Below are 21,672 nucleotides of genomic sequence, written 5' to 3' on the forward strand. Positions count from 1 at the left end.
AAATATTTTAATTTTTTAAAAATAAAAATTAAAAAAGGAATTTGATTCCTGCTAAAAGAAAAAAAAAAAGGAACTGGACACTGGACCCTGCTCCTTCCAGCAGCCCTCCAGGTCAGGCACCGTTCTTATTCCCATTTTACAGATGCAGCTGCTGAGCGTCAGAATCCACGGGCTGGGCGGTGGCATTCAATTTTCCCTCCTCAGATTCCATCCTCCTGAGTCACACAGACCCCGTGACATCTGACAATCCAAGGCCACTGCTGATTTCTACACCAATAAAATGTGACTGCTGTGCGGCTCAGGCTGTGGGGAGCGAGAGCTGCATCTGACTCAGGAGAGGGGAAGCTCTGCTCCTACCCTGCCCCCCACCCCCTTCCCTAGGCAGGCAGCCCTGCAGAGGTCAGCTCCAAGTGTCTGCCAGGCAGGAAGGGGCCACTCTGGTAGCTTACAAGGAGCTAGCAGAAACATGAATTTTGGAGGATTTGAGGAAGGAACAAAACTAGAGTACTGGAGCTGAGACTACTGCGGGCTTGCTTCCTTTTAGGATTATGGGGCTGGCAGAAGACAAGGACCTCCCTAAAATCTTTCACCACCACAGATGTTCCAATCACCACTGAGAAGAAAGCGGTGGCTTGGGCTTGCTGTGAATACAATTCTGGGATGGAGCAGAGGGCTGTGGTTCTGTGGGGCAGATGCCTCTCCCTACAAAAGGGAGCACATGTGGGCGGGAATGGGGAGGGCACTACTCCACCCCCAGGGGACCCAGAAACCAGTGCAGGGGGTCCAGAGAGTCCTGAACACCTGCATGCAACTGAGCAAGCGACCAGTGCAGCGGACTCCAGGCAGAACAGAAAAGAAGGGAAAGAACACCTGAGAACAAGCCCCTTGCCTTATTCAGATTTCCAGCTTCCTTTAGTCAGGGGCTAGAGAATTCCCAGGGCGAGTGGAACATCGCGAACGCTCTGACACGGCTACTACAGGAAACAGAGCCACATGCAAACATCCAGAGGGCTGGGGGTAAGCAGCAAGATGGTTCCACAGCAGAACACCTGTCAGACCTTTTCTTGGACACCCCTACCTGGGGTTGCGGAGCTGGCCACAAGGGGCGACGACTTTGTTGTGACCGCAAGAGGTACGTGAGGGCACCTGAAATGCTTTCTTCCAATGGCTTCTAAACTGCCTTTGTGGCAGCGGAGCCCTCTGCTCAGAAAGAATCCCGGCTGAAGTGGGTGCTGGGGTCCTGCCAGCGTGGCCCCCTCTCATCAGAGAATCATGGACACAGTCCTCATTTAACAGGTGGGGAAACTGAGGCCTGCTGGGGCCCACAGAGGTCAAAGTGAGTCATCCAAGGACAGACGCATGCTGAGCTGCAGGCAGAGCTAGGAAGGCCACTCATCCGCCCCGCCTCTGGGACACAACCAATGCTGGCCCTAAGCCATCTCAAGTCTACCTCACCCAGGGGAGGCAGCTCTGGGGTTCAGGAGCTCCCTGCCCTTCAGACCCCATGATAGGATACTGCACCCCAAAAGGGTCTGCCAACTAGAAGGCCTCAGCTGTCCCCTTTTTCCTAGCTCCCTGGGGGAGAGGGGCCTCAACTCTGCCTGTCATCCGCGAGGGGCTACCCTGGGCAGCGCGTGAGGCCAGCCTGCCACAGAAGGGGACAGGAGCAGGGGATATGGCCATGCCCTTCCTCTCACCCCTGCGAACTGAGAGATGTGGGAGACTGACAGCATGGAAAGAGGAGAGAAGGCGGGTGCACAGAGATGGCCAGGGAGACAGACGGACAGACAGGCGGTGGTTACCTGTGGGCCAGGACCCATGGGCCCCATGCCTCGGGGAGGGTTCATTCTCTGCATTGATCCTCCCATGTTGGGGTGGCCTGCGTGAGAGAGGAGGCGTGCCATGGGGTGGCAGGAGTCGAGGGAGGAGGAGCCCCTCCTGGCATCCCCAGCCACCCTAGGCCCACGCTGCCCTCTCTACCTTGTTGTCGTGTGGGATCCATGGAATTGGGCAGCAATGGCTGTGTCCCAGGAACTCCTCCTGGAGGCTGAAAGAGATGCAAGACACAAGCTGAGCAGTTGCTCCGGAGCTGCTGGACATGGGGAGAGGCATCTACCTGTCCCACCCAGTTCCCCACCTGACCACGTGGGGCCACTCATGGCCTCCCTGAGACCACTTCTGCTACCTGCCGACGGGAGAAGGTCACCCCAGGCCTACCCGTCAGCTTGAACTGGTGTTAGCTAAAACCATGTCATTGTTTAGGGGGCTCTGTGGGAGGGAAACCGTCACCTCGTCCTGCTGTCTTGGGGTAGGGAGTCTGGGTACCTATGAGAGCTCTGAAATGAGGCAGGGGACCAAATTCTCTAGGTCTTGCTCTGGCTGCAGCACCGACCACCTTGTTCTCAGAGGCAGCAGTGCCCACTCCCCCTCCTTCTGCCCAAATCCCATCTTGCCTTTGTCTCACAGAGACACACCTCATTTTAGCTCTACTTCCAAATTACGGGGACTGAGACACCCACTACCTAAAATCCTATCACTGTGGGAAGCCCTGTTTAAAGGGGAACAGAGGATGAGGAGGATTTTAGGTTTGAGATGGGGAAACTGAGGTCACAGGCCTGAGGAATCCCAGTCACAGGTTGCAGAGCCAAGTAGCACCCAGGTTATATCCCATCAGCTTCTACAATATGGAATGCCACCCAGCCCCGGGGTGGGAGAGGTGGTCACTAGGAGAGGGGCAGGGGTACTGCACGAGAACCCGGCTCCGGAGCTGGGGCCATCGGCGGTGCTGGTGTGGTTGCTAATGAGAAAATAAACGCGGGGGCCACAGGTTTCCTGGGTGAACACTTGGCCCACCCGCTGTGAAAACCTATTAAAAGCGATTTACTTGAGACTGAAGTTATTTCAGCTGCAACTGGAAAAACAGAGTAGGATTTGCTGGGGGAACTTTGTTTCTAGGACCTCATCCCTTAGGGCTAAATACCAGCCTTTGCCTTTGAGAGGAAAAGCCTTTGGTGATGGCTGGTCATCTTTCCCTATTGGCAGGTGCCAGTGCTGCTCAAAGGCTGGGCATCTGTGACAGGGGTCTGTCCTCAAGGGCCCCCAGCCCAGGCTGTGCTGCTGTGGGGGAGGTTGAGTGGGGAGCTCCTCTGCCTTGAGCTCAATGGTGAACTCCAAACCGGTTTTGGAAAGAGGTGGTGGAAAGCGAAGGGACAGACTGTCACTGATTTCCCCAGCTTCAGAACAGAACAGGGGAGCAGGTGGGTGTGGTTAAGGTGCGAGAGGACTGTGTGAGGGCCCAGGGAGTGTCTAACGTTCACGAAGTAGAATTGGTTTTTGTTTTGTTTTGTTTTTTAAGACAGAGTCTCTTGCTCTGTTGCCCAGGCTGGAGTGCAGTAGTGTGATCATAGCTCACTGCAGCCTCAAACTCCTAGGCTCAAGCAATCCTCCTGCCTCAGCCATCCCAAGAGCTGGGACTACAGGCACGCGCTGTCACACCTGGCTAATTTTTAAATTTTTTGTATTGATGGGGTCTCACTATGTTGCCTAGACTCCTATTAAACTCCTAGGCTCAAGTAATCCTCCTGTCTCAGCCTCCCAAAATGCTGGGATTACAGGTGTGAGCCTCTGCGCCTGGCCCACAAAGTGGCAATTAGCACCTGCTGTTTCCGTCTGCCTGGGGGGGCTCAGTGTCTTTCCAATCCCTGGATTTTAGTTGTTCCGGCCTCTCACTGTCTCCCAGCCCTGTTTCCTGGCCCCAGGTTCCCCAGCTCTGAATCACTTGGCTGGTTAGTGTCTGCCCACTGGGGGTTTGTGGTTTTTATAGAGTCCTGGTGACTCAGGAAGGCCCGCCTCTAAGGCTGTCTGGACTGCAGGATCCCAGGACGCGGAGGTGGATGGGGGACCATCAGGGTCATGAGTTACCCAGTGCAGGACCACCTTATCCAACCCTGACAGTGCAGCCGTGGGGCTTGGCAGTCACTCTCTCCAGGTAGCCCAGTACCGACCACCAATTCTTGGAGAAAGTTCCTCCGTGGGTTCCTCTAACCCTCTTACGTATCGGAACTCCAGGGGCAAAGCTTGGCTGTCCAGAGGCTCAGAGGAGGCCTGGAGGTCGCATCCCTCACTGAGGTGACCCTGAGACAGGGACAGACAGTCTGGGCCTCTTCTATCAGGGAAAGAAGCTGTGCAATCACCAAGGAAAGGGGTCTCACCCTGAGAGGGCTGAAGCCCTCAAACTTAAGGAGGAAAAACAACAGCTCGTATATGGGGCCATAATTACACGCTGTGCACACACCCTTGGGGCCTACAGGGGACCGAGTTGCTCTGGGGCTCCTGGACAGAGGCCAGCTCTTCTCCTACAGCACTGCGTGTGGGGCAAGGCACAGGAAGCATCTGCCCAGGAAACGGACAAATCCCTGCTGCATCCGCGTGCTGTCTCACCTGCCCCGCCAGCACAGCCAGCCTGCCAGGTGGGAGCTCCGCCGAGATGTGTGTGGGAGGGCTCTCTGACAACCCTGGATTCCAGCCACTCTCTCCTAAACCCGGCTGAACTCCACCGTCACCACCCATCCAACCACCCGCACTTGAAAAAACAACAACTCTCCATGCACAGCCTCTAGCCAGGGAGGCAGACAGGAGGCAGGCCGAGTCACTGAGGACCCTGAGGCCACGTCATTGACCCTTTGCTTCTTGTTCCCCTAAGGGCCCTTCTCACTCCCCTCACCCAGAAGGCACATTCATAATGGCCTGTGAGCCCCGGCAAGTCCTCTAGTCTCTGCTCCCTCCACTCATCACAGGAGAGAACTGAGCTAACTCGGGTGGCACAGGACTTCTGTTAACTGGCAGCCCTGATGAGGACACTCTTCAAGAAACCCCCAGGGACAATACCTGTGGAAGGGGCACATCCCTCTTTGGAGGATAAAAATTTCTTGAGGTCAAAGGGAACTGGAAAACCAGAGTAGGCTTTTTTTTTTTTTGAGACGGAGTCTCGCTCTGTCACCCAAGCTGCAGTGCAATGGCGCAAATTTGGCTCACCGCAGCCTCCAACTCCTAGGTCCCAGTGATTCTCCTGCCTCAGTCTCCCGGAGAGCTGGGATTACAGGCACACGCCATCATGCCTGGCTAATTTTTGGATTTTTAGTAGAGACAGGGTTTCACCACGTTGGCCAGGCCGATCTCGAACTCCTGATCTCAAGTGATCCACCTGCCTGAGCCTCCCAAAGTGCTAGGATTATATGCATGAGCCACCACGCCCAGCCCCAGTGTAGATTTCTACTAGGGGGTGGCAGGGAGGTTGGGAAAACTGGTGTGTAATGGAAAGTACAGATGATGGATTTATCCCCAATTTGCTCTCGAGTGGTTGCTCATGCTTAGTTGCTGAGTAGAAATATACACATCCCTTTCTCCATATCCTTTAATTGCCGGAAGAAAGGCCACAATTATGATAAGGAAGTAGCTCCTCTCTCCCTGGCAAGGCCAATTTGGACCAAGAAGAGCTCCTGGGTGGGCTGGTGGGAAGGCTGCTGCTGGGGCCCCTATGTGCCACGGCAAAGCAGGCCCAGTGGTGATGGGTTAAAAACACAGATGGGGGCAGCAATCTTACATCTGTGAAAGCTGATGAATGGGGTGGGGTGGAGTACAATAAGCCCTGGGCTGGAACCAAGATCAACTCCAGCCCAGCTCACTTAGGGAAGTCACTCCTCCACTCTGACCTTTTGTTTCCTCATCTGTGATGTATCCAGGGACCCCTTCTTTTGCTCAAAAAGCTGCGTCTCTAATTCCTCCTGTCCAAATTTGTCCCCTTCATGTCAGAGAAAATAGAAAAGGAAGGACTTTTGGAGGAAAAAAAAAAAAGAAAAGAAAAAAAAAGATGGGAACCCGATAGGCAATTTAACATTAAAACTGGAGAGCTGGCCAGGCACGGTGGCTCATGCCAGTAATCCCAGCACTGTGGGAGGGCAAGGCAGGCAGATCACATGAAGTCAGGAGTTTGAGACCAGCCTGGCCAACATGGTGAAACCCTGTCTCTATTATAAATACAAAAATTAGCTAGGTGTGGCGGTGCACACCTATAATCCCAGTTACTTGGGTGGCTGAGGCAGGAGAACTGCTTGAACCCAGGAGGCGGAGGTTGCACTGAATAGAGATCGCACCACTGCACTCCAGCCTGGGAGACAGCGAGACTCCGGTTAAAAAAAAAAAAAGACACTTGGAGACCCCTGGTTATGATCATCTCTCCATAGTGCCTGGATTACCTCACTCAGGAGCCTTCTTGTAGAGCCCTGAGAATGAAAAGCATCACACTCCGACAATGCCAATTTAGCTGGTGACTAAACTCCCAGTTCCAAAGGCAACAGGGGCTGGGTGCGCTGGCACTGCTGTCAGATTTTTTTGAAGGGCTTTTGCAAAGTCACTGAAATAACTCTGTTTAAAAAAACTGGGGCATAAAATTTCCCTGATATTTCTTGAAATTTTTAAGTCTGTCTATCCTCAAAAGAGGCATCTATTCATATTTACTTCTGCAACTCCTCTCCTGCCCTTAACCAGGGAGGGTGGCAAGGGGGCTGATTTCTCCAGACCACCTAGAATTGCCAACCCTAATGGGCCAGCGAAAGGCATATGACCCCAGGCAAAAGGCCCTCCCCATAATCAGACTCCTTTTCTAATTACATGAACAAATCCTTTCTTGTTTTGAGTTGGGTCTGGGAAGCAGGCAGACATTGCTGAAAAACTCACAAATCTCCTGCTCTGCTGCATCCAGGCTCCTGATCTAAGCATTCCTACGGGCCATTTCCCCCCCTAATAGCAGGATTATATTTACCAGCCTTGGCAATTCTCAAAAGCTTCCAGGAAAAAATGCACATTGTCAATTAACTTCATTAAGGAGGAAGACCCTCTTCCAAGAAGGGGGTGGAAGGGAGGGGCAGGGCATTACCATCTTCTCTAGAATAGCCGAAACCCTGCAATCCCAGATGCGCCTTGGCTCCATCTGCCGCCACCTTCTGAACTCCAGAATGGACTGTCCAAAGGCCATCTGGAGGGGCAGGTGAACTACTGCACCATGGGCACAGCGGGGACGTGGGGCCCTCTCTGGGGAACAGCTAAGTAAGCTACCAGCCACGTTAAACCTGTCCCTCCACCCCTCAATCCTTTCCCTCAACTTTCATTTTGTGTCAAAGTCCACCTGGGGCCAAGGATGGCTGAAGGAGGGGAGAGAGAACATGAAAAGGTACAGTACCTGGTTTCCCATTCTGATCGGGGGCCTGGGGCCGCCTGCGTATCGCGGTGACATAAAAGGCTGCAATTATAGGGAATTAGTTCAGTGACAGCCTGCCCTACTGCACAGTGACAAACACAAATGCTCTCCACTCCACAAAGTCCAGTTTTGTTATAACTAGTGATCTTTCTCCTGGTAGCCTCTTCCCTTTGAGCAAAACTTCCTTTGGGCAGAGGGAACGATAGATCCACACAACAAATGTGTCTCCAGACTCCACATTTGTTCGTGGAGATCTACTCTGGGTGGAAGGGCAGCGGCTGGGACTTTGCATAAGACACGGAAAAACAGTTAAATCAACGCAGGGCAGAGGAGGAAACCTCTGCTCTCCGTAAGGGCAAATAAAAGGCTAAGAAGGACTTATACGTAACATTTTAAGGGTCTGCAGACAAAGCTGGACACATGAGCACGCACACAGGCACACACACACAGAAACCACCAGCAGGGATGGAGATGGGAGCGAGGACTGGGGGGGAAACGCCATGGAAACGGGAAGGAGACAGCGGGCTCCCTAACTTAATGCAGGGGAATGGCAGGAAAGCTTTCTCAGCAGCGCGAGTGCACAAAGAAAAGGCTTGGGATGCAGCTTCGGTTACAAACAAATGGTGAACCAAACTCAAAACCAAACCAAAAGTGAGAGAGGAAAAAACAAAAACGCAAAGGCCGCTGACAAGGTCACAGAAATATATATATTTTCCTTTTGGTTTTGTATCCAAGCTGGGTGTGAGGTCCAAGGACTGAAGACTATCTTTAGAAAAAAAGAAATTTCTAAAAAAATTTAATTTGTCAATAAAGACTCGCAGGCAGTGGCTAGAGCATATTTTGATTTTTGTTTTTCCTCTGCGGGCTCTCTGCTTCCTCCGCGCCCCGCGTCCCCGGCGGGCGGGAGCGCCACGGTGCGTTTACCTGACTGTGGGGTCCCATCATGCTGCTAGGATTGTGAGGTGGAGGCTGTGCGTGCGGCGAGGGCTGTGACCCCGGAGGACCCTGTGAGGCCAGACAGTAGAGGCAGGTTATAGATCACAGCACATGGAGAAGCGCAGAAGAAGCTTAAAAGAACAAAAATTAAACCAAAACGAAGGGTGGGCGGCGGGCGGGCGTGCGGGGGGCGGGCTCTGGTTGGTGGGAGGTGGTGGAGCTGCTGCTTTGGTCACCGGCTCAATGGTGTAAAACGGCGAGCGGGAGCGAGAGAAGCTGATAAATACATTCACAGAGGGTTGAAAGAACAAAAAATGAAGCACCTCTGTCAAAGCACACGGGAATACAGTCCTGGACACAGCCTACCCTTGGAGCAGAGTTTGCCATGTTAAATACGTTGGTTGAGACAGGCTCAGAGGGAGTACAGTGACGCACAGAAACAGGGGACCTAGGTGCAAAGCATGTAGGTGCCACGTGTGTGGGGGGTGGGGAAGGATTGGGAAAGGCCCTGCCCTCAAGGAGCTCACAGTCTGGGGGACAGTGACACGGCTATGGGTGACTCGAGGCAGGACTGATCGAGTGTCAGGGAGATGCCCAGATGACAGGTTTCCTGGGGTCAGGAGGGCCAGGGGCACCGATGGATAAATAACAGAGGCAGGAGGGGCAAAGGGCACCACAGATATAACACACAGGGAGTGGGGGACAGTGAGTGAGGGCCACACGGTGTGGGCAGCGCAGACTCGCACACCATAAATTCACCTGCACTTCAAAGCAGCCCTGGGAGGTAGGGTTTCTCATTCCCATTTTTACTGATGAGGAATCTGAGTCTCGAGGGATGAAGGAACTTGGCCATGGCCACAAAACTGGTCAGTGGCAGAGCAGGGATGAGAAACCCCATGGGTCCGATGCCCATCTCCAGCCCTGAAACCCAAGAGTTCCAGTGCAGAGGTGGGGAGACGGGGAAGTGCATGAAGGGTGGGGACCCCTGCCTGCTGGGCGAGTGGCTGGGTTGTCCTTTCCATACCTCAGTTCCAAGCTGACCCCCACCCCCACCGCCTGAACCCTGGGCTATGCTGACATGGGCAGATGAATTCACTTCAACCTTGGGGTTACAAACTATGGGTAGAAACTCACTCAGCAATGTAGCAAGCTGCAACAATTATTTCTTAAAAATCTGAGGTAATAAAAAAAAATCAGAGAGCTTTGTGTATTTTAAGGCAGGTGTCTTTCACGAACCCTGGTTTTGTGTGTAAATATTCACGTGTGTGTAGACTGGGTTACGCCAAAGGACTTTCCTACCATGGGTCCGTAAGCGTAGAGGGCTGCCTCAGAAGCACGTTCCAGCCCACCCAGCGCGGGACGCTGATGCCAGGGATGAGGAGACAGGCCTCCATTCGCTCTTCCCCACCCATGACTGTGCTGTTTTTTAGAAGTTGGTTTTTAGAAAAATTAAAAATGTGCACAGGGGGTGAGTGTGGCTAAATTAGAAAGAGAGAGGAGCTGCCTAGGTAGGGTTCCCCCTCGGCCTTCTCCTGCAGAGCCAGGCTGCCAGCCGCCTGCCCACTGGAGAGGAGGGGCGGGCCCAAGCCGGTGGGCGTGGGCCCACAGAGAAGAGGTGTGCAGAGAATGTCGCAGGGGGCTGTACAGGAACCCGAGGGCACCGCCGCTGACAGGCCTGGGAGTTTCTTGGCCAAGCGAGGAGCTGCTCACTTCCGGAAAGCTCCGAGGAGCAGATGTTCCCCTACCTGCCACGCTACTAATTTCAACAAGTGTGTGTCTTTCTAGCGGCTGCCAGCAACGGCATGGTTTGTTACCATGAGCAATTTTCTTAATTAACAGACATTAATTAGCCATTTAGCAATTTTGCAAGCATTTGTTTAGCGGCTTTCCTAAACATGAATACCACTGTGATAATGGCACTGATTAGAGGGTCCCCTAATTAACAGTACAGGGAAGGAAAATTGAAATCACATAAATTAAAAAGGGAGGGGAGTTAATGAAGGCGGGACATATTTGCACCTGCAAGTCTTTTGTACCACGAAACTTGGGTGTAATGTAAACAAAACAAGATAATTTGAAGCCAACCCCCAAAAAAAAGAAATATGAAAAGAACAGAGGAGGAAGGTTCAAGGGTGAGGTCCAGTTGCCAAGAGGGGGTGAAAGGCCTCCTGTCAGTTCCTCGGCTCTTGGCAAGAAGGGAGTGCCTCCTCCCTCGCGTCCTTCCCTTCCTGGTAACTGAGTGCTTCTTCAGGGCGAGCAGCAGGGCTCTGGGCAAGCCCCTCACACCTGTGTGCCCAGTGGTCAGGGAGGGCAGGTGGCTGACTCACTGACCCATTAGAGAAAACAGATGTGAAACACCTAAGAGCATGTGGCACACACTGTGGGGCCTCAATCTATGGCAGCCGTTACAAAGGACCAGTGCTCCAACCTGGGTCTGCTGAGATCCAGAGAGCAAGGCTGGCGTGTGTGCCTCCCCTGCGCCTCCCTCAGAAGCGCCCCTGGGGGACTCTGGTGACCAGTCCCTGGATAAGCTGAGGGGGCACGAGCTTGTTCTTGGCGCAGTTGCCTCAAGAAAAAGAGCTGACAAGCAGTAAGGATGAAGCCAGGCTGGTCAGGGAGGCCCCAGACCAGATCCACAACCTGTCTGGCTCATGGGGAATGGTGGGGAGCGAGCTGTTAAATCTGGAGCAGGAACAGCAGCTAGAAGTCTTCCCTCTGACTTGGAGCTAGGGGGTTGGAATGATGAGGACCAGGAATCTTGGCCCAGGCCAGCCAGTCACTTAGGGAGAAAAATGATACCACATTCTTGACAGAGGCCAAGCTAAAGCTCAGTGCCCATCTCCCCAGGGCACAGAGCTCCTCTCCCACCCGCAGTGAGGCAATGACAGACTCTGCCTGCCCACCTCTCGGCACAGAGCCAAACGCCTGCCACTTCCCAACAGGCCACCCACGTCCACATCCATGGAGAGTTCCTCTGCGTCTCCATTATCTCCACTCAGCCCGGAGCTCTGTCACTACGTTCCCTGTGTCTGGGCTGTGTCCCTAAGACCCTGTGGCATCACAGGAAGAACCCCACATAGCCTAGCAGTCTCATGGGTGGAGAACCCTGTTTGTGGAAGCATTTGCTTCTGCAAAGAACATGACAGATGAACTGCCCATCTCTATGAGGAGTCAGGGGCTCTGCTGCCCTGTGTTTTATTAGGCCACAAAAAGTGGTCTCATCTTCCTTCCCAGCCTGCATTCTCAACAAGAGATCCATAAGTAGGTTTGGAGAAGACAGACTTTGTGCTCTTTTGGATTTGTTACCCACTCGGGCAAAAGGCTACACATGAGGAAGACAACAGTGAAAAAGGATCTAGGTTGAGGGCCCTGACCTTTGATGGGACAGGGGCCGCTCTCTTCCCCAAACTCTGAACAGACCCAGGAGGCAGGCAGAGTGGACTGTGGTGGAAGGTGAGAGGAAGAGGGAGTCTCAAAGCTGATGATACTGATGTGCTTTTCCATGCAGGACAACTCTCTGGTGAGGCTTCCACTCGCTGGAAGCTTTTGAGGAACCCCAAAAGGGTGCATCTGGAAGGCTGCTTGGCCAGCAGGCCCAGCTCCATTTAGACCATCTCCCCTCCACGGGAGCTGGATGCCTTCGGTTGCAGATGCTGCCTAATTAACCTTCCAGGGATGCGGTGGATCAGGGCAGATGGCACCCCGGAGGCTAGACTAGGGTGGCTGTGGTTCCTTACTAGATGCTTAGGGAGAAAGGCACCTGTCCAGGGGCCACCTGTTAAGTGGCTTTGACAGATTCTATCATCCCTTCCTCCAACATTTGCAGGGGAGGAGAAAAGAGAGGCCCACGACAGAGGTGTGACCTCTCCAAGACCACAGAAATCTAGTTGGCATCCGAGCCACATCTCCTAACTGTAGCCCAGGGCTCTCCTCACAACATCACATTCCCATTCACATCTCTTTTAGATGAAGAAATAAGGTTTGGAAGGAACTGGGTTCGAATCCTGGCTCTGCCCCTGACTGCATTTCCATTTTCTCATCAGTGGAATGGGGCCATGAGAGTAACAATAACAGGGAGTGTGGCTTCTACCTACATAAGCTCATCTAATCCTGGACTCCCTGCAGTAAGGGATCAATCGCCCCATTTTACTGCCAAGGAACCGAGGCTTGGAAAGATAAAGGCACTCCAGGATCGCATAGCTATTACATGGTAGAGCCAGGCCTTGATGTCTGATTCTAGAATCTAAGGGGGTCCTGGGTAGCCCACCATTCTACCAGACTGAGAGTAGCACCTCCATGTCATCTGTCAGGGCAGAGAGCAAAGGGCAAACTGGAATTAACTCAAGGCTGAAGGACTTGGGAGAGCACCGAGATGCCGGGTGCTGACCTCCTATGTGCCCAGCCAGCCCCACGCTGGGGTCTAGAGGCACATTAGGCTCGTCCTGGCCCTGAGGAGCTGCCAGGCTAAGGAGAAAAACGAGGACACAGAGAGAAATAAGCTTAAGTGTTGGCTTAACCTGCCAGGGGCTCTAAGAGAGGGCAATGCCTACCTCCCTGTCACTCCCAGACTGGTAAACTGAGGCCCAGAGTGGCCACAGCATGTAGGCCTGGTACCCCCATGAGCCAACCGGAACTGGGATGAGAACTGGGGTCCACTGATGGGTCAGAGCTCTTTCCACTGCACTGCACTGCCTCTGCAGGATGATGGCAGCAGGACGAGGCCCTGGGGTAGACCCCAACATGGGGGAAAATCCCCGCTCCTGAATCTAGGAAAAGGAGGCAGGAAACATGCCCACTTCCTGTCCAGCCTTCCAGCTGCCCTGGATCCTATTAATGGACTCGCTATTCCATCTCAGCCAGTCCCAAGATCTCTGAGTGGAGACAACTAACTCCCGCAGTTCTTTGTTATTCTTTCTCCTGTAATTTCAGCACTGGGTGGTGTTCCATCCAGCAGCTCCTGAGAGCCACTTAGGCAGGGCCCAGGAGGCTCTGTTATGGGTGTGATCGAGGCAAACACTGGGCCATTTCACAAAAACTCCGAAGTGTGGACACTGATGGTTAGTGAAAAAGCCTTTACCCACATTGACACCGTGGGGAGCAGAGCACTCCCACTGCAAAATGGATTCAAGGACTCCGCGGAAAAACATTTCAGAACCATCAGCAGGACCCCCAGCCCTCCCGCACACTCCAGCTAAGTCCCTGCACTTCATCTGAAGCTGTCCTGGAGAGGCGGGTTGTGGTGTGACAGGAAGCGCCCACCATTATGCAGGCCTGGGATCCAATCCCAGCTCCTCTGGTTCATTCCAAGAGTCTGGTTTCCCAATGGCTCTGAGCCTCACTGCCCTCATAAAGGAAACAAGGACTATTCCACAAACACCGCAGGGCTGTGGCACAGCTGGCAGTGCGAGGCACACAGGGTCCCCAGTCCTGGTCCCCATCCTCCTGCTCCTGTGGCCACTCACCTGCCCTTTACAAGGAAAGCAGGAGCTTGACGTCTGGCCTCACCTCGCCAGGTCTGCTGAAGGCCATATATCCTTTTTCACGAAGCCTTTCCTGCTCCAGCCCTTCAAGTGCTCTCTGAACACGGAGCATTTCCTTACTCCATATCTGGGGATGCCATGTGGACCCCTCCAGGCTGGGCTGCTCACCCCGCAGGTACCTCGGGGCAGGGCCCAAGCAGAGCAGCAGGGCTGAGGCAGCAGGGGCCACACTGGCATGGGCAAGGGGCAAGACCCAACAAGCCCCTGGGCAGGCACGTCTAACACTCTGGGGCTCATACGAACCAGGAAGAAAAATTACTACCAAAAGGGTGACGAAGTTGGTCTTCTGAGCTAGATTCTTGGAGCTGGATGGAGGATAGCTCCTTAAAGATAAAACCAAAAAACCAAACTAAAACAAAACAGGCTGGGCACAGTGGCTTACACTTGTAATCCCGCACTTTGGGAGGCCGAGGTGGGAGGATTGCTTGAGCCCAGGAGTTCGAGACCAGCCTGGACAGTATGGCAAAACTCCGCCTCTATAAAAAAAAATACAAAAGCTAGCTAGTTGTGGTGTTGTGTGCCTGTGGTCCCAGTTACTCAGGAGACAGAGGTAGGATGATCCCTTGAGCCAGGGAGGTGGAGGCTGCAGTGAGCTGTGATCATGCCACTGCACTCTAGCCTGGGTGATAGTGAAACCTGTCTCAAAAAATAAAAAATAAAAAAACACACAAACAAAAAAAAACCACAAAACAAAACACAACAACAAGAACAAAATAAACCTATATCAATTTTTTTTAAGGAGAAAATAAACTATGTGTTAAGTCAAATATTTCCCAAACTCACTGCTTCTTCCTCAAATGCCACCCATAGTCCTCAAATCTGCCTACACCTGTCTAGAAATCACGAGCTTGCAGAGAAACAAAGCTGAGACTAAAGTCCTGGCTCTCTGGGTTCAGAGCATGCCTGGGAGGGGCATATGTGAGGACAGGCTGTGACCTGTAATGAGGGCACTGGTCCCAAAAACCCAAAAAGCACTGGGCCTGGAGTCCTAGCCTTGTCGCCCTGGGTCTTGGGCAGCACATCCCTAAAGCGAGGTGGGGAGTATAGGCTATGATTCTCTCACGGGTCACGAAAGCTATGAAAGTTCTCTGTAAACTGCTGACAGCTACCCAGACAGAAGCCATTACCACCCAGCCAAATCTGCCTTTTGTCTTCACAGATGGCTGCTGGGGAAAGGGGACTTGAGGTTTTAGGTTGTTAAGAGATAAAACACTCCACACATCCTCGTCCCTCCTGACTCCTAGGACACTGGCCACTGGTCTGCAGAGGCTGAAGGAGTGGGTTTTCTCGACCAGCAGCGGGACACAGAGGACCTGCGGGACTGGTGGCCTGTGTAATCTGCCTGTTAGGTGTGTCACTTTAATTGAGTGAATATAAAATTACAATAATTACACACAGCAAAAGGCACTTGACAGACAATCCAATTTGCTCCTTGGTCACAAATACTGACAGAAAATGCTATAAGCTCAGTCTGGGGAGAAGGCCAAGGTGTGCTCAGGTGCCACGGACATCCGGAATCTGTCACCATGGTCTGCCACACCCACAGCCCCCGAGGAGAGGGAAGCTGACCACCAGACAAGGGAAGGAAGGGAAAGCAAGTCAATTTTACATGCAGCTCTTTGGAGGAAAACTTATTTCCTCGTTTCAACCCATGGGAATGAACTTGGCATGGCTTGGAGAGGGGTGTGTGTGAAGGGTGTGTGTGTGTGTAGGGTGTGTATGAGTGTGTGTGTTTACAGGCCAGAGCTGGGGCTGAGACACCAACTTGAGGGTAGAAGGTGACTAAGTTGCCCGCCTGCACACCCAGTGTGGGCCTGGCACATGCATGGTAGGTGGGTCCTCAGGGGGCTGAGCTGGGCCACACAGCAGTGGAACAACTGCCCGGGCTTCTGCATGGTCTCCGAGAGCTCACAGTCAGGTGGGACTCCTGGCTACCCAGAAGAAGAGCCCATGACAATCAATGGCCCTCTGTGGGGAGAGGACAAGGAGGGGGCTGGGTTTAGAGGTCTGGCAATGGTGTGGACCATCTTCCTGGGACAGTGGGGAAGTTACGAATTGGAGAAAGCAGGAATGTACCGCATCTCCCCTTTATAGTCACTTCTGCATAAATACCAGGGATCCTTACAGCCACCAAGGTTCTACTCCTCGCAAAGGTGAGCAAATGGTTCATCGATTTCCATGTGAGCAAAGGCCCCAGCTGACCTCCCTTCCTCCCAGCAGTCTCTCCAAGGAGCCATGGCAGCACTGAGCAGACAGCGAGGGTGCAGGGTTTGCACCATTAGGAATCTGGCTTCCCTGGACAGCCCTGCTGAGGCATGTACAGGGGGTGCTCAGTGAAGGCTCTGCTCACCAGGCATGAAGCTCACTTGCCTCCTGGAGGAAAAGAATCAGCAAGTGATGGTTTCCCAAACAAAGGGAGGAAATATGGCAAATGAAAAGTATAGGTGGTGTTCAAAACCTAACGCGTAGCTCCTCCACACACTGCTCGCCGGCGCCTTTCTCCAGCACTTGGACTGCGACTGCCATGATACAGATAGGACGACTGAGCCTCAGAGATGTGAGCTCACTGGACTGGTTCCAGGTCCAACCTGCTTCCAAAGTCTAGGCTGGGTCCCTCACACTAAGCTGCATACCAGGGCGAAGGCTGGTCTTGGCTGCAGCACAAAGACCCCAAGAGCACAGCCACCAGGCTGAGCTACAGTCAGCTCAAGAGCCAAACTAGCCTGCTACCTGTTCTTAGAAATTAAGTTCAGGCCAGGCGCGATGGCTCAAGCCTGTAATCCCAGCACTTTGGGAGGCCGAGGCGGGCGGATCACGAGGTCAGGAGATCGAGACCATCTTGGCTAACATGGTGAAACCCCATCTCTATTAAAATATAAAAAATTAGCCGGGCGTGGTGGCGGGCGCCTGTAGTCCCAGCTACTCGGAGGCTGAGGCGGGAGAATGGCGGGAACCCGGGAGGCGGAGCTTGCAGTGAGCGGAGATCACGCCACTGCACTCTAGCCTGGGCGACACAGCCAGACTCCACCTCAAAAAAAAAAAAAAAAAAAAGAAATTAAGTTCAAAAAAAAAAAAAAAAAAAGAAATTAAGTTCAATTAGAATACAATGTAAATAAAGTTTTATTGGAACACAGTGCAAATATAGTTTTGTTGGAACACAGCCACCCTCACTCGTGTTCTGTCCACGGCTGCTTACAAACACCTGATGGCTCACAAAGTCTAAAATATTTCCTAGCTGTCCCTTCACAGAAAAAGTCTGCAGACCCCTGATTTGGGTGATGGTCCCCAAGACCGAAGAGGGAAAAAACTGGAGTCTTCTTTAATTCTCAAGGAAAAACAAAACAGTGCTGCACTTTTATTCTAACCTCACATTTCTCTTGTAAGGCAAATGAAACAAAAGTTAACCCCATTTTACAAAGGGGGAAAACTGAACTGTAGCGACATTAAGGCATTAATCATCAGAGCCAAGATGTATGCCACTTAGGACAAAGAGAACGACCACTGGCCAGGCGTCGGCACACATGAACTTGGCTGCCACACCAACACCTTCCATGCTCGCCAATCAATGAGCCCTGGGTCTCTTGGCCACTGCTCGTGAACACAGTGATAGTGCATCATCGGAACACAAAATCCAGCGCTCACGCCCAGCTAGCTGGTCACAACCCTCCTTGCTGATGGTCTCCCCAATTTCATTCTTGCCACAGTGCTGGGGAAGAAGCCCTTCCCTTGTTTGCCAACACAAATATTCTGGGAGCTTGAATCCCAGCCTTGAGTTCTTTTGGCAGGTTCAAACTGTTATGACCCTTCCTGTGGTGTGAATTCACGAAGAATTGGATTCTCTGGGGTCATCTCAGGCAGGAAAAGGCTCCACCTCGAATGGCTGTGGTTGGGAAGGGGCAGGGTATAAGAGACACGACTTTGCCTCCAGCCACTAAATGCTTAAGGAGGGTCTTCCTGCAGGAGATTCTCCGTGTATGTCCACGTGTATCCATACAACGGGGCACTCTTTTCAAGAACACGGCTCAATATCCAGAACACATGGGCAGAGCCCACCTCTACCTAGCAGTCTCTCTAACCGGGCACTAGGTCCCACTACCCTGAGCTAAATGCTGGAGACACGTGAACAAGCAGTATTCTGCCCTTCCCTAAAGAGCTCCAGGCTGGCCAGTGAGACCAGGGTGCAACACTTTAACAGAGGCAGAAGTACCAGTGCACTGGAGAGGAGGAAGCAGTGACCACAGAACAGTCACATTTAGGTGGGACTTGCAGAATGAACAGGTGTCTCCTGGCAGAGAAAAGGAAGGGGATTCTGGACTGCGAGGATGGCATTTATGCAGCCCAAAGGCAGGCTTGGGTGTGGTTCTACAGGACTTTATGCACAAGATGGTGGGGATGGGACCACCCAGGCCAAGGAGAAGGATACTAACGTCTGGGGTCTTGATCAAGGAAATGGCACTGCGATCTGTATCTTGGGAATCACATATCTATTCTGTTCCTTTCCAAAGATGTTTCTATGCACTCTCTCAAGTTGGAAGCCTATTAGATCCCCATCTGTGAGTGGTTCCTTCCATCCTACCTGCTGCCCTAAGTCACATCCCAGTCCTGCACAGCCAGCTCTACTAAAAAAAAAAAATTAGAGACAGGGTCTTGCTATGTTGTTCAGGCTGGCCTCTAACTCCTGAGCTCAAGCAATCCTCCCACCTCAGCCTCCCAAGTGGGTGGGACTACAGGCATGGGCCATCATGCCCATCTCTCAGCCTTTAATGCTGGCAAAAAAGTTGGGAATCCTGTGCCCCGGAGGAGAGTCCAGACAGCACCCCTCTCTCTCCCTGACCTCTACGTGTACAGGAAAGACAAACCTGGGGAGGAAGAGATGGACCCGGAATCCAGACCCACTCCAGTCCTCTGGAACATGGGGTGAATGTGGCCTTGCCAAACTGATCCTCTCCCCCCAGAAAAGATTTCCTTTTGCTCTAAAAATGGATAGTGCTGCAAAGACACATTCCACTCCTGCCCGCCGGCCTCCGCCACTGCTCAGGCTCCACTGTTAATCACGACAACACAGCGAAGGTGAGGTGCATATTAAAAAGGCACTGCCTCATCCACCCAGAGAATTCCTGCTCTACTTGAAGCTCTCCAGACACACGGGTGCACACAGCCTTCCTGCCCTGTCCCTTCACCCCAGACAGTTCCAAAAAGTAATGATTCATCATATCCAACTAGGAAGGGGGGCTGCAGGGCCTTAGAAACCACAAATCCAGAATGCCCCTAATTCAACCCCAGTTGCCCACTGAGCAGAAGAGGGCTAAGGATGAAACAGCAAAGTCTGCCAACTTTTTTCCCTTTTAGTCCTGCAGCCCCCTGGATGACTGGGTGGTTTTTCATGTCTCTTCTTCCCTGAGAAGCTTCGGGAATGGCCCAAGACCTCTTCCTCCTTCCTCTGTTAAGATGAAGCAACAGGATGGAGCAGGGAAAGAACCAGGACTCTGGGAGACACAGGTTTGGGAGGTCAGGCTCACGGTCACACAGGCAGGTGCAACAATACCTGGCAAACTTGGCGGAAAATGAGAAGCAGCTCTGTAGTGCTGCTGGAAAAGCCCCAGATTCATGGGGCTTGGAGCCTGGCGTATAGTTCCCTCTGAAACTTTATTTATCTCCCTTGTAAAATGCAGCCACCCTACCTGTCTCACAGAGAACTATCTAACTGAGATATCAGGAGTCAAGTACTTAGTTCAGCCCTCACCAAGGGTAGCTGTTATTACACCAAGCTGTGGCTCAGAATCTGCCCCGCGTCATGGAATCCGTCAGGAACCGCCTTTCTTTGGCTCAGCCCTCCTTATTACCCCACACAGGGAGCTTATTAGCCGAGGGAGCTACCCCTCTTGCCTACAACACATAAGCTGTCCTAATCTGAACTGCTCTTGGGGTTGGAAGCAAGCCCCTCAACAAAAGAAACCCCACCTGATACTGGGTACTCTTCAGTAAACTCCACCAGAGTCATCTGGCCCGAGAAGTAGTCCCCCATTTCTTTTGTCCCCAAAGCCCTTGATGGCCCAGAAGACAGGGGCCAGGTCTCTTCTGCTCACCACTGGACTCTCACATCCACGCTCTCTAACACTGCTGCATTTACAGGTGGGGACACTGTGGTCCAGGAAGGTAAAGCTACTTCCCAAAACAGACTGAAGTTTCTAAGCTCTTGGACATTTTCTACAACTCCACAGTAAGTTCCTCGGGATTGGCTACTACAATTAACCTAGCGAAGAGGAACTTAACTAGATTAACACATGTTGGGCACAACCTTTTTTGACCTTGAGACAAGGAAAGGGCAAGACTTTGTCGAAGTCTTCTTGAATAAAAGTGACCTGAGAGGGAAGAAGTTTCAAGAAGGGGAGAGGAGAAGGCTGCAGCCCGTAGAACTCCCCAGTAGACTGATGGAGGGGCAGAGGCCAGGTCTGAGAGCCAGCAGCTCTGGTGCTTGTCCTGTGGAACAATAGCTGGTCCAACAGTGGGACGAGGGTAGAAGGGCGAGACCACGAAGAGCTCTGACTTCATTCTTCTAATGAAGGGGCACCACTGATAGGAAAAGCACCTGACAGAGGAGAATGAGCCACATGCTCACCTTTGGTTAGCTGAGCCTAGGTCTGCCCTGTGGACTATGACCGCATGGGGGCCAGAGGCTGCCCTGCCTCCCAACCCTGGGAGCCCAGCGGGGCTGGGCAGAAAGCCGTGGCTTATGAATGTGTGCTGAAGGGAGGAATGACCAGATGCCAGCCTCTGGGAAGGAGCGCTTGTCGGATTTCCCATCTGCCATTCATTCTGACCACACACCTTACGCTGGTATAAGGCATAGCTGATGAACCAGGGAGGGCTGCTTCTGTTTTACAGGTGGGGAACGCAAAGTCAAATGATACTCAGGTGAAATTCACCAGTGAGAGAACGCAGGCGCACAGGTGAGACCCAGCTCCCCAGGTCAGAGCTGGTCTCCATCAAACCCATGGTAGCAAGCCAGGGAGGAAAAGAATCAGAGGCTCCCAGACACACAACACCTGCCTCCCAGCCTCGACCTCCCTGGGCAGCTCCTGTGCAGTGGAGCAGGGCACTAGGAGTCAAGGTGGCAGGGGCTAAGGGAGGTAAATCAGGTGGACAAGATGAAGGGAAGTAACGTGTTAAAGGGTCAAAAAGGGCCTGGTGCTTAGGCATGCCAAATATGTTGGTCAAACTGGAGGGTTAAACACTTAGCTAGAGGATCTCAAAAATACCCAGAATCTCTTCCACACATCAGTGTCACTAAGGCTGTGTCATACCCCTAAGACTCCCTTCTGGAAAGAGAAGAAACCATGAGGCAGCTCTTGCTCTTGGGTAAACTGAAAGACCTGGGCCTCTGGAAAAGAACAGTCCCAGACATGCCTACAACAGCTCTAAGGTCTCGAGAGTGAACCCAGCACAGACACCAGGTGAGGCTTCACACACATCATCTCGCAGCATTCTTGCAGCAGACCTAAGAGGTCAGGGCTATCACTGCCCCCAATTACCAGATGAAGCAACTGAGGTTCGGAGAGGTGAACTGACTTTCTCAAGGGAACCCATGTATCCACCCAGGCTGTGTGACACCAGAGGCTGCCGGGAAGGACGGACCATCCTCACAGAAGGTGAAGGAGGGATGGGACCCAGCACCGGCCTGTCTAAGACAGAAGGGACAGATGAGCTGACTGGCATGCTGGGAGCTCCAGGCTCAGCTGCTGGTCAACACGGATCCTGAAGCCCAGTCATCTTTCCACAGCAGTAATAAACCACTACTGATGTGAACATAGATTTCTGAGTTTCTTTTGAGACAGGGTCTCGCTCTGTTGCCCAGATTGGAGTGCAGTGGTGTGATCGAGGCTCACTGCAGTATCAATCTCCGGGGCTCAAGCCATCCTCCCACTTCAGCCTCCAGAGTAG

The 21,672-nt window shown here is 52.6% G+C and overlaps 1 protein-coding gene across 2 annotated transcripts in view; it reads right to left on the reverse strand.

Moving 5' to 3' along the window:
• SSBP3 (single stranded DNA binding protein 3) overlaps positions 1–21,672 on the reverse strand; it is a 130,933-nt gene that overhangs the window by 21,799 nt on the left and 87,462 nt on the right. The window contains exons 3-6 of one of the 2 annotated variants that reach the window (XM_011926343.1): positions 8,180–8,260; positions 7,238–7,297; positions 1,981–2,047; positions 1,803–1,879 (exon numbers count right to left, since the gene is read on the reverse strand). In XM_011926343.1, coding sequence (XP_011781733.1) covers positions 1,803–1,879; positions 1,981–2,047; positions 7,238–7,297; positions 8,180–8,260 — 285 coding nt within the window. The remainder of the gene's footprint in view (positions 1–1,802; positions 1,880–1,980; positions 2,048–7,237; positions 7,298–8,179; positions 8,261–21,672) is intronic. The other variant, XM_011926344.1, reaches the window with a different exon arrangement.

The sequence above is a fragment of the Colobus angolensis genome, unplaced genomic scaffold, assembly GCF_000951035.1.
Source record: "Colobus angolensis palliatus isolate OR3802 unplaced genomic scaffold, Cang.pa_1.0 Scaffold68, whole genome shotgun sequence".
In the NCBI taxonomy this organism is placed as follows: Eukaryota; Metazoa; Chordata; class Mammalia; order Primates; family Cercopithecidae; genus Colobus; species Colobus angolensis.